The following is a 12,507-nucleotide window of genomic DNA, read 5'->3' on the forward strand; positions in this document are numbered from 1 at the left end:
CACTCATTTTGCGATTTCTAATGTGCCAGTAAATACATTAGTAAATACTTATTTCAGGTATTTTCAGCTCCAGAATTACCATTTGATCATTTTTATTGTTTCTTTTACTTTGTTGAAAATTTCTATCATTTCATTCAATACAAGGATATTTTCCTTTACATCCTTGAGCATTGTAACAACAGCTGCTCTAAACTCTACCTGCCTGTTCCAAACTTGATCTTTTCTGTTGTCTTTTCTCTTTGACCTAGGTTATATTTTCCTGTGTGTTTATATGTCAGGTAATTTTGAATTGTATTTTAACATATATGGATTATGGATTTTTAACCTCTGAATAGTATTTTTTACAATCAGTAATTAATTTTAATGATATATTTATTTTTTTCTGTGCTGATTATATCTTTATCCCATACATTTCTTCTCTTCTGGTAGTATTTGTCTTCCTCCCAAAGTATCTGCTCAAATAGTTTTTTTTTTTGTGAGAGTTTGTAAATGTTAAGGTGTTAGATTTTAGTGTCTTAAACTGTCTTATTTGAACCTCAGTCTTGAGTGGTGGTTTGCCAAGGTATTAATTAAGTTCTAGGTTTTTAGTTTTTTACTTTCAATATTTTGAATATATTGTTCCATTGTTCATTGTTATAGCTGTTGCTAGGGTTAGTTATCATTTCTTTTGAGGTAATCCTCCTTTCCTTTGGCAGCTTTTAGGATTATGCCTGTTACTGATATTTTACAATGAGCCTACATGTGAATTTATTTTTATGATCCTCACCATTTGTTGTACACTTTCGATTCAATACCATTTTTAAGTTGTGGGAAATTGCTAGCAAAATTATTTCAGAAACTATTGGTACTCCACTCTATTTTTTAGTGATAGTGAGTCCTTTTTCTCTTTTAAACATCTTAAATGTATTAAACAATTTTTTTTGGCATACTGTATATTGATTGATGTCATCTAGAATGAATTCATGTTCCAGTTGTGTATTTTATTGGTCTTACATAGTTTTTTCCTTTTTTATTTCCTATTTCCTGTTTTATTCTTCATTTATATTTTTAAATATAGTTGCTATACATTATTATATTAGTTTCAGGTGTACACCCTAGTCATTAGACATCACACAACTAAGTGATTATCCTGCTAAATCTCGTACCCATCTGACACCATACTAGTTACTAGAATATTATTGACTATATTCCCTGTGCTGTACTGTGTATCCCCATGACTGTTCTGTAACAACCAATTTGTACTTAATCCATTCACCTTTTTCAGCCTTCCGGTAACCCTCCTATCTGGCAACTGTTGTACATTCTCTGTATCTATGAGTCTTCTTTCTGTTCTGTGTGTTTGTCTGTTTTGGATTTTTAGATTTAATTGTTGATAGATATGTATTTATTGCATTTTTATTGTTTATTTTTTATTTTTTTTATCTTATTCTTTTCAAGAACGTCCTTTAACATTTCATGTAATATTGGGTGGTGGTGATAAACTCCATTAGCGTTTTCTTGTTGGGGAAGCTCTTTATCTGTCCTTTGGTTCTAAATGATCCCTTTGTTGTATAGAGTAATCTTGGTTGTAGGTCCTTGCTTTTCATCACTTTGCCTATTTCTTGCCAATCCCTTCTGGCCTACAAAGTTTCTAAGAGAAATCATGTGACAGTCTTATGGGAGCTCCCTTGTGGGTAACTAACTGCTTTTCTCTCGCTGCTTTTAAGATTCTCTCTTTGCCTTTAACCTTTGCATTTTAGTTATGGTATGTCTTGGTGTGAACTACATTGGGTTCATCTTTTTTGAGACTGCATTTCCTGGACTTGTGTGTCTTTTTCCTTCACCAAGTTAGGGAAGTTTTCTGTCATTTCTTCAAATAAGTCCCTTTGCCCCTCAATTCCTTCCTCCCTTCTCCTTCTGTACCCTATGATGTGGATGTTGTTTTGATTCATGTCCAAAGGTCCCTTAAGCTATCCTCATTTTTTAAATTTCTTTTGTCTTTTTGTTGCTCTGATTGGGTGTTTTCTGCTACCTTGTCTTCCAAATAACTGATTTGATTGTTGGCTTCATCTAGTCTACTGTTGATTCCCTGTAAATTATTCTTCATTTCAGTTACTGTAGCCTTCATTTCTGACCCTTTTTTATTATTGTTGAGGTTCTCACTAAGTTTATTGCATCTTTATAACCACTGTTTTGAACTCTGCATCTAGTAGATTGCTTGTCTCCATTTTGTTTAGTTCTTTCTCTGGAGTTTTGTTCTGCTCCTTCTTTTGGACCATGTTTCTTTGTCTCCTTGTTTTGGCAGCCTCCCCGTTATTTGTTTCTGTGTATTAGGTAGAGTTGCTACATCTCCTGGGCTTGGTAGAGTTGCCTAATGTAGTTGGTATTCTGTAGGGTCCAGTGGCACAGCGTCCACAATCACCCAAACTGGGCACTTGAGGTGCGCCCTTCATGTGGGCTGTGTACATCCTGCTGTTGTAGTAGAGCCTTGATTGCTGTAGGCTCACTAATGGGAGATATTTACCCTTAGGCCAATTAGCTGCAAGGACTGGTTGCAACCACTTACTGATGCAGGGTCCAACCTACATAGCAGGACTTATTTCAGTGGGGTTCTGGTGCTCACTCAGTCTACCCCTTCAATGTGTCACTTGTGGAGGTGGTTGGGTGGTGAGGCTTTGACGTGGTCTAAAGCTGTCCACTGGTTGCACTGTCACTGGGGCCTCTGGGGAAGTGTAGAACAAGGTCAAGCCCCACCTGTCTTCTGCCAGGGGCTATCTGGCATGAGTTACAAAGCTGCTGGCAGATGGCTTCCACTTGTGATGAGCTTGGGAGGTGCCCAGGTAAGGGCAAGCTGCAAACCAAGGCCAGCTACTGCTAGTGTTAGGACTAGGGCCACTTAGTGAGAGGTATGGGGCATTCTGAGGCCCTGTGCTCTTTGTTTGAGAGATCTTAGGCAAATCTGAAGCATTATCCAGGACTGGCCATTGTTTGGAAAAGCCTCCAGAAACAGCTTGGGTGGGCCCACAAGTTGGGTGTGGTGGGGTGAATAGTGTGAGCCAGGTTGATGATGGAGACTCAGATATGCTGCTCACCTGCCAGCTCTTGTGGAGAGGGCTCATCAAAGGAATAATGGGCTCTGCCAGCACTTTAGCCTGGGCGAAAGCTCCCCACCCCCCGCCCCAGCGCTCACCCTGATGGCTAGCAGTTCATTTTCTCCCTGTTCGGCTCTGCTGCCTTTCAAGTTGCTGCCCTAGCGCTGGAGCTCAGAGGGAGTTAGTCCCACTAATAATGTGCAAGCCCTTTAACAGGAACTGCCTGGGACTTCAAGAGCCCTCTGTCTCCCTCTGCCTTAATCACTTCTGGTTTTTACAGCCAGTGGTTACAGGGACTTTTCTTTCTGGCCCTGGAACCCTGAGATGGGGGACCTTGTATGGGGTTAGTATCCCTCACTCCTCAGGGGCTTCCTTTGCAGCCAGGATATCCATTGCAATTTTTAGACGCCATCATGGCGGTGGGACCAACCTGTTCTGCCTCTCTGCCTTTCCCACCAGTCTCCATGTGACTTCTTTAATTCCCTAGGCGTAGAATTTCCATTCAGCCAGATTTCAAAGCATTTTCAAATGATGGTGGTTCTGTAGTTCAGTTGTAATTTTGATGTGGTTGTGGGAGGAGGTGAGTACCTTGTATGCCTGTGTCACTGTCTTGACCAGAGTTTAGTCTGACATATTTTTTGGTATATTTTAGAATTTTGTTTTTTCAGCCTCATTTTAATAGGAAGTTACATGTTGTTGTTTTTCCTTCATTTTATTCATCTGTCGTCTTCTATATTTTCTCTTTATTATTGTGTGTACTTGCTCTCTAACTCTTGGGCCTCCAGTCTAAAACCAGGTCTACATTACAGTTTCCAGGTTCTTTCTTCAAGGTGATATTAGGAGTATTTCAGAATTTGTCACTAATCCATTCATCAACTTTGTTCAGATCCTAATCAGGAGGCTAGCACTTCCCCTTTCCCCTTACCGTAGCTGTGTCCCTGCTCACAGCCTTAAGTTTCTTCTCAAAGATTGACTTGTGCCTTGTCTGTTTTTGGGTTTTTGTTTTTTTTTTAAATATTTACACTGTATGTTTTATTTGGAACAAGAGGGCTGAATCAATACACACTTAATGGATCTTCTTGACTAGACATCTAAATGTTGTTCCTTAATGTTTGGTCACGCTTGTCTCACTTGACACATCCTCTTTCAGTAACACTGCTTTTGTGAATTCGGATAACTGAATTTGAATATCTAGTAGGCAAAAAGCTATGTTATTTTTTAAAAAATTTCATGTTTGATCAAAATTCTATATTTTGACATACAAACTTCTAAATCATATCCAATTTAAGAAAATCATTTATAATTATTTTCAGTCTCATTATATGTATATATTTTTTTCTATTTTTAAAAATTGTTCAAGCACAGTTGTCTCTACTTTTCCACCACCACCCACCCCCACCTCCCACCGTCAGTCCTACCCTTCTCTGGCTTTGTCCATTCATTACATGTATGTATTAATTTTGGAAAACCCCATTTTATGTTGTCAAATTATACAGATACATAGTCTAATGTACCCTTTTTTTTTTGGCTTTTAATATACCATTTTTGAGCCTTACATGAGATATTTATTCTTGTGTAATGGTTTCTCTAGTTATTGTGATTGGTATATTTACAGACACCACTTTCTTTATTACTAGAAAAGAAATTATGGTGTTTTTTATATCCAGTGTTTTTGCCAAAATATTTAATTAATTCTAAACACTTTAGTAGAATCACAGCTACTAAAAATAATTTTATATTTTCTAATATTTTTACAGGTTATTTAGTTTTCTAATTTTATTAAATTATGTAAAACATTCAAAACAACGTTGAACTGTTGTAAGCATTTCCATGTTCCTGATTTTAAAGGAAATAACTTCAGTGTTTCACTGTTGACTGTCTTGCTCGCTCTTAGTTAGGGAAAATGCATGTCATATTTATGTAGTTTCCTTTTATTCTTATCTTATTTGAGTTTTTATTAAGAATGGTAGCTGAAATTTGTCAAATGCCATTTTAAATCTTGATACAGTCGTAATCAATTAGTGTTTTAACAAATTGGATTCACTTGCTCTTTTATTTAGTTTTTGTTCTTGCGTCAGTACTTATCAAGTGTATTGTTCTAGATTTTTTGACAGACTATCTTTGTCAGGTTTATTAATATTTATAACCTTTTAAAATGAATTGTATACCCTAATAATTACCTTTTTTCTTATATTTCTTCTGTGGTGATAATTTTGTTCTTTTGGTTTCATAAATTAATTATTAAAAGTCCCATATTTAAGTTAGTTTTGTCAGTTTGCCAAAACAGTTTTAGAAAACCAATATATAGATACCCTACAGTACATACTTCTTAGTGTAATTTTTTTAAGGAATTCAGATATTTTTATATGAAGTTGACAGTTTTTCTAGGTATATATCTTTTATGTGGATGTGTGGTCTGGATTTTTACTGTGTCCTTTTTCAAGAACATTTGTTTCTTACTTAACAGTTCTTTTTTTCTTCTACAAGCCCTTTGTTACTTTTTGTTAGAAATCTAAATTCTAAATATTTATGTGTAGATAAGTCAGAGAGATTTTTATTTCTGTTAGTAGAATGCATAATTTTTACCAATACTTCAGGTGTGTTTATGAATGATTATTGGAATTTTGTTGTGATATGAGTTTTCTTATTGCTTAATATTGCTCTTTTAATATTTAATGAATTGCAGTAGCTTTTTTTGTAACCTATGAATTTCAACTTGGGCTTGGTTTTGATAATATTTGAGAATGTTTCATAATTTATACATGCATGACTAAAATAACCTGTCTTTTTTCCTCCCTTTTTTTTTAAAAAAAAAAACAAAACAGTTACATGGGAATTGGTCTCTCTGCTCAAGGTGTGAACATGAATAGACTACCAGGTACAGTTGTAATCGAACTATATAATACCATCTCATAAGCGCTTTGTGACTTGAAACAGTTAAATACATTGTTTTTAAAAAAATTGATGACCTGAAATAAAGTTTTTTGTTTTTTTGTTTTTTGTATTTTTACCAAGTATACTATAGGTTGAAAGTAGAAACTGAGTTTTTAAAATAAATGTAAACTTTATGCTATTTGGCAAAACTTACATATATCATGCATCTTTTTTTTTGTTTTTTGCCTCTTTTGTTTTTCTATATTTTTAACTTCCAATACATAGTCATATCCACTTTAAATATTTTATTGTGTGTGGTTGGTTCTCTTTGCTACCCAACACATTCTTGGCTTTTAACCCATTTTCAGTTGTTTAATATTCTGGGAATGTAGGCTTGATTTTAGAAGTACACTAAGGAAGGTGTAAATTCAAATGATCTTGAAACCATTAATCAGATGGAAGTGATATTTGGATTATATTTTCTCGTGTTTTATTTTCTAGTGTTTAAAATTAATTTTGGGGGAAACTTTTTGAAAAATATAAAGCAAAACAGAAAAATCTATTTTATATTAAACTGTGTGTGTGTGTGCGCGCGCGCACGCCCGCATGCGCCTGCCTGTGCCTGCCTGTCTGTGTCTGAACCAAATCAAAGCAAAACTGATCTATTAGTAAAGGAAATATGCATGAAAAATGTTTCTTTCAGACTTTTTTTCTGGTAGGAGACCTCTCTGTTTAATACATGTTCTAGTGTTCTATGTGCTGTATTTATTTTCCTTAATGTTATAAACAGTACTTTAATATAAAAATTATGTACTGTCATTGTTGAGAATTTAAATGTACATTTGGGAATTTTATCTCATCTGTTTTGCTGTTCTTGTTTATTTTATCATCTTAGTGAATAGCTATAGCATGGAGGAACTTTACATTTCATTGTAAATACTTTCTCCTTAGGCTGGGACAAACATTCATATGGTTATCATGGGGATGATGGACATTCGTTTTGTTCTTCTGGAACGGGACAACCTTATGGACCAACTTTTACAACTGGTGATGTCATTGGCTGTTGTGTTAACCTTATCAACAATACCTGCTTCTACACCAAGAATGGACATAGTTTAGGTACTAAGATAATGTATTGCATGTAAAATAACCAAATGCTGTGATTATTACACTTACATCATGGTGGTCATATTAATTTTGTAATTCTCCTTTATAAATATATGCCTCTGGAAATTATTTCTCTGTTCCTTCCAGGTGAAAGTTGAGAAAATAGTAGAAAAGTTGTATTCTTTGAAGGCCACGTTGTATCACACGTATAGGAATAACTATAGATAATTTCCATGCTCAGATAGTTATTCTAGTAATAGAATTCCTAAGTGTTTTCTGCTTTGCTTTGCATTAAGCCCTTCACAGTGTGATTCAGTGCTCTGGGTTAACAGGTGCTAAGTAAAAAGGGCCGTCAGTTTTTAGTCCAGCATGGGGGTTAAATAACACATGAAGGAAAAGCTTGATGCTACTAACCAAATAAAAGGCATCGACACACTAAAAGGTTAGGTCTGCTAACAGATTGATAAAGGATGGTGTCTATAAATTAGTTCTGCAAAAGAGATCAGAATTAAAACAAGCAAATAACAGCAAAATTTCTAAGAATAAAAGGTGACTAATGAAGAAGTAAATAGATTAATGAAAACAAGATACCCATCTATTGTAAGACTAACGGAAAATTAGGGTTTTTATTTAAATATGAACTCATAATCCTTCAAATTTAAAATTTACATGATTGGCCCTGGCCAGTGTGGCTCAGTTGGTTGGCGTGTCATTCCATAATCCTAAAGGTCACATGTTTGATTCTCATTCAGGGCACATACGAAGGTCTGGGGTTTGGTCCCTGGTCAGAGCATGGTTCAAAAAGCAACTGATGGATGTTTCTGTTTCACATCGATGTGTCTCTCCCTCCCTTAGCCTCTCTATAAAAATAAACTGTTCTTTTGGTAAGGATAAAAAAAAAATAGATATAGTTGTTACATTCTCATTTCTTAGAAGTATTTTTAGTGTTTGCTTTTTGTATTACGGAAAGTTAAAAGGATACCAGAACTGATGCTATCCTGTACAAAAATAAAAAGGTTTCACATTACTTTTACTGTTTGAAGTGAAAGGAGGCAAAAACTAAGTAACTCCAGAAGGCAGAAATTTCAATTTGCTTATAAACAGTATTTAAAAACTAGACTACAGATAGTATGTTTAGACGTATAATAGATGTTCTTTAATAACACAAAAACTATTCTGTCATTTCATAGTAGAAAATTCTGAATGTCCAGCTGCATTGGTAATAGTTATTTTTTCTTAGAGTCTCAACATACTCCTAAAGTTTTCCTTCTGATCATGAATATTGATTTTGAAAGTTCTATGTTACTGACATAAAGATGTTCCCAAATCCACAAAAGATCCTTATACACAGTTGACCCTTGAACAACACAGTTCTGAACTGCACGGGTCCACTTATATGTATATTTCAGTTAACATATACTGTATTCTAAAATGTATTTTTTCTCATGATATTCTTAACATTTTCTTTTCTCTAGCATTATTGTAAGAGTATAGGATATAATACACATACAAAATATGTGTTAATTGACTTTATATTATTGGTAAGGCTTCTGGTCAACAGTAGGCTATTTGTAGTTAAGCTTTTTGGGGGAGCCAAAAGTTGTATCTAGATTTTCGGGGGCAGAGGTGTCAGTGCCCCTAACTTCTGCTTTGTTTAAAGGTCACTTGCATTCTTATTAGTACAAAAATGTTAAGAATGCTATGTAAATGATATGTGAATTTGAATTTGATTTTTTGTGGCTAACTGATTTCTGAGAGGATGCAGCCCCTTCAGTTTATTTGTTGTTATTATTCTGGCTTTGACTTATCAAAGCAGTTAACTGGGATAGTGTTACTTGGTTTGGCTGCTAAAGATACTTAATATCTTAAACCAGGAGAAATCTCTTTAGGTATGACCTTTGGTTCAGAAATGCAAAATACATGTTTTTAAAAATTAAAATTAGTCTTTAACAGTTTTTCAAACTTTATTCCAGAGAAGATATTTTATTTTGGAAGATGGGAAGATGTAATTTTGGTTTTTGTCTATTGGGTTTTACAGATATTTAAATTGAAATTTTCTCTTGAATAAGAAAACTATTTTTAAAATGAAAGATTTTTAGAAGCGTACCTAATAACGGAATTGCATTCAAATTTTAAGTAAATTGGAAACATTTGGCACTATTTATTCATAAATTAAAAATATTTATTAAGCCCACAGAGAGGGCAGTGGAACAGTGGTTTAATACGTGGATTCTTTAGTTGCCTGGTGGTATCTCCTAGTTCAGGCCATGTGACCTTGTGCAAGTTACCTAACATTTCTATGCCTCCGTTTGTATAAAATAGGATCACTATAATACCTACTTCATTAAGATTGTTAGACTGAACTGAAATTGCATGTGCAGTTTGTAGGTGATTGCCTAACACATAGACACAATGCTCAGGAAGTGGTGTTTGTTCTTACCGTTTGCCAGACATTGGGCTAAGTGGCAGGGATGCAGTGGTAAAGCACTGGTAAGCAAAATTATCCTTTTAGAACTAAAGATTCATTGAAATGCAGCCACATCCATTTCCATGTACTGTGTATGGCTGCTTTCCTTCTACAGTGGCAGAATTGTGTAGTTGTAACAGGACCATATGACTTAGAGAGCAGAAAATACTTACTCTCTTGCCCTTTATTGGGGAAATGTGCTTACCTCTGGTCCAGATTCTAGCATCTGGAAGATCTTAGCATGGATAATTTTTATTCAAAAGCTGATGCATCTTTAGTTTCTGTCTCATAAAGTTTTTCAAAATATGTGTTTATTAACAATATAAGGAGTAGTGGAAAGGTTTTTATTTGGGAAAATAATTAAAAGAGAAACATTTCAGTACCCAGGTTAACTTAATCTGACATTTTTCTACTTTGCTTTAATGAATACCATTAATCAATTGAAGATCACTTTTCAAAAAGCCTCTTGACAAATCAGGAAATTAGAACTTATATAAAAAACTTGCTTTCTGGGTATTTGAATAATCACAACAACTTGTTAAACTGGCATCTTTTTGTGGTTTCACTTTAGGCTTGGGTAACTATTTGGTGGTGATCAAAAGTATTAATCTATGAAATCGAGTTGGAGTTTTCATTACAGTTTTTAGTAAAGATTTCAGTAATTAATGGCAAGAGGGAATTTTTTACTGAAACAATATCAATTTAGGCAGTTTTGTTGTAAATAGACATCTTTGAGGAAAAGATTAAGCTTCTATTTTATGAACAATGGCAAAGATATGGTAATATTTTATTAAAATATTTTTTGTAAAAGTTTTCTGAAATTTTTAAATTTTCATATTTGACCCACAGTCACTTTGTTTTCTATTTATGAATCAAGCTAAAAGTAATCAGAATATTTTACTGGGGTGGCAGGGCAGGACCTTCAGGTTTTCTTCCCTTTTGACAAGCCAACATGAATTTACTAGCTTTTAAAAGGACTTTAACTTACAAAGCACTATTTTTACACATTTATTTAAAAACATACATAGTAGAGACTTATGATCAGCTTGTCTTTTAACTTTACTACTTTAATAAGTAGAGTCAGTTTTTTGATGGTACAGAACAATTATAGACATTCATAGAATATCAAGTGGGAAGAGACCCTAAGGATAATTTAACAGAAATGCCCTCACTTTTTAGCTGATGATCAGCACTGCAAGGCTAGGGCTGGTGTGGTCTTTTGTTTTGTTTTAATGTGTGTTTAGACTGGAAGATTTGAGATTAATACACTCACCAACGTCATTTCCTCCCATTTTAGAACTCAGTCTTAAGTATGTGAGTGAAGTTCTGTAGAAACATATGGCTTATTCTCTTCAGCTAAGTAATATATTTTAATATTAGAAGTGAGATTATTAAATCATTACTTTGTAATGCCAGTAACTTATCCCAACTATATTAACATTGTTTAAGTGTATTTGGAACATGACTGTTAAAATTGGTGTCAGAAAACATTCAAGAGAAATTTCCAACTGTATAAAACTTTATCCTTTGAAGAAAGAATTTTTCCCCAGAGTAGTCAAGATTATTCAAGAATGTACTTTCGTAAGAAATTTATTTTTTAAAAGAGACAAAGTACTGTATTTTTCATGGTTTAACCTTTTTATTATATCAGAAAACCTTTCCTTCCCCCCCAAATTCTTTAAAGACTAAATCTAAGTGAGGAAGATAAATGATAAGGCTGGATAAAGTACTTTGGGTATTGGTCAAAATCCAAATGTGACTATTTTGCAATCAAACTTATATGATTTCTAACATAACTTTGAAGATATATCTAAAAATCATTTCAAAAATCTGGAGTCAGCAGCAGTTTGCCAAAAATAAAATTGGTGTGCAACTAATAAGGATGATGATCTTGAAAAAGGGGTCAGCATTCACTCAGACCTGTTAGTGTTATTGAGAAAAAAATTATTCCTGTTAATTTGTATTTATGTATTCATTTTTTTCTTTTCTGCCTTTGCCATTCTTTTTCTTTATTTTAGTTAGAAATTTAGCTTTTTACCATAGTCTGCCTTTGCAAACCGTCTTCTAATGCCAGCCTTTTTTTTTTTTTTTTTAAGGTATTGCCTTCACTGACCTACCGGTAAGATACAACTCTTTTAAAAGCAGTTTTGCATTTTTAATTAAACAAATTATAAAGAAATTAATGCTAAGCATGTTGAGAATGCATTCTTACTATAACATTTAGTTTATATGCCATACATAGAACAGAAATCTTTCTCTGGCTGGTGTTGACCTTCAGAAATTAAACTCCAAATCACACTGGACACCATAGTACAAGGAAACTTTGTTGTGGCTAAAAAATAAATCAAATGATTATTAAAATATACTTTTTAATGTCACTATACATATTTGAGTTTTTTTGGTATTGGACTCTTCAGCAAATGACTGTACAGCAGTTCTAGGCATTTATTAATTCGGTGTATATTGCATGCCTACTGTGTGGCAGGTTCTGTGCTTGGCTACATCATTCAAGAAAACAGGTAAGGTAAAGGTCTCTTTCCTTTGGGGTATTCAAGCTGGGGAAGTTAGAGAAAGAACAGTACATTAAAAATAAGTAAATCATTACATTTTTCAAAGGTTTTAAGTATTTTTTCAAAAGAAAATAAAGTGTAGGGATATCAGACACAGAATATGAGATGTAAATTTGCACACCTTTGCTCAAGCTAGGACTTGAGCAGAGACTTTTTAAGAAGTGAGAGGGTTAACTAAATTGATAAATAGATGAAAAATGTTCCAGACAGAGGAAACAGTCAGGAACGGTACTAAGGCAGGAGCATGTCTGGCATTTTTAAAGACCAGCGTGAAGTGAGGTAGAAAGACATGAGAATGGCAAACAGTAGGAGGAGGTAAGTCAGAGATAATTATGATGGTGGGGGGTAGTTAGATCATCTAGGTCTTGAGGGTCATTGGAAGGATTTTGACATTTACTCTGAGTGAAATACAAAGGCA

General features: G+C 34.1%; 1 protein-coding gene across 1 annotated transcript in view; it reads left to right on the forward strand.

The window, feature by feature from the left end:
* Positions 1 to 12,507, forward strand: part of RANBP9 (RAN binding protein 9) — an 86,995-nt gene that overhangs the window by 44,756 nt on the left and 29,732 nt on the right. The window contains exons 3-5 of the mRNA XM_054591881.1: positions 5,897 to 5,949; positions 6,897 to 7,064; positions 11,616 to 11,638. Coding sequence (XP_054447856.1) covers positions 5,897 to 5,949; positions 6,897 to 7,064; positions 11,616 to 11,638 — 244 coding nt within the window. The remainder of the gene's footprint in view (positions 1 to 5,896; positions 5,950 to 6,896; positions 7,065 to 11,615; positions 11,639 to 12,507) is intronic.

Source organism: Pteronotus mesoamericanus, unplaced genomic scaffold, assembly GCF_021234165.1.
Source record: "Pteronotus mesoamericanus isolate MK-2021 breed Mesoamerican mustached bat unplaced genomic scaffold, CSHL_Meso_final scaffold_31, whole genome shotgun sequence".
Lineage (NCBI taxonomy): Eukaryota > Metazoa > Chordata > Mammalia > Chiroptera > Mormoopidae > Pteronotus > Pteronotus mesoamericanus.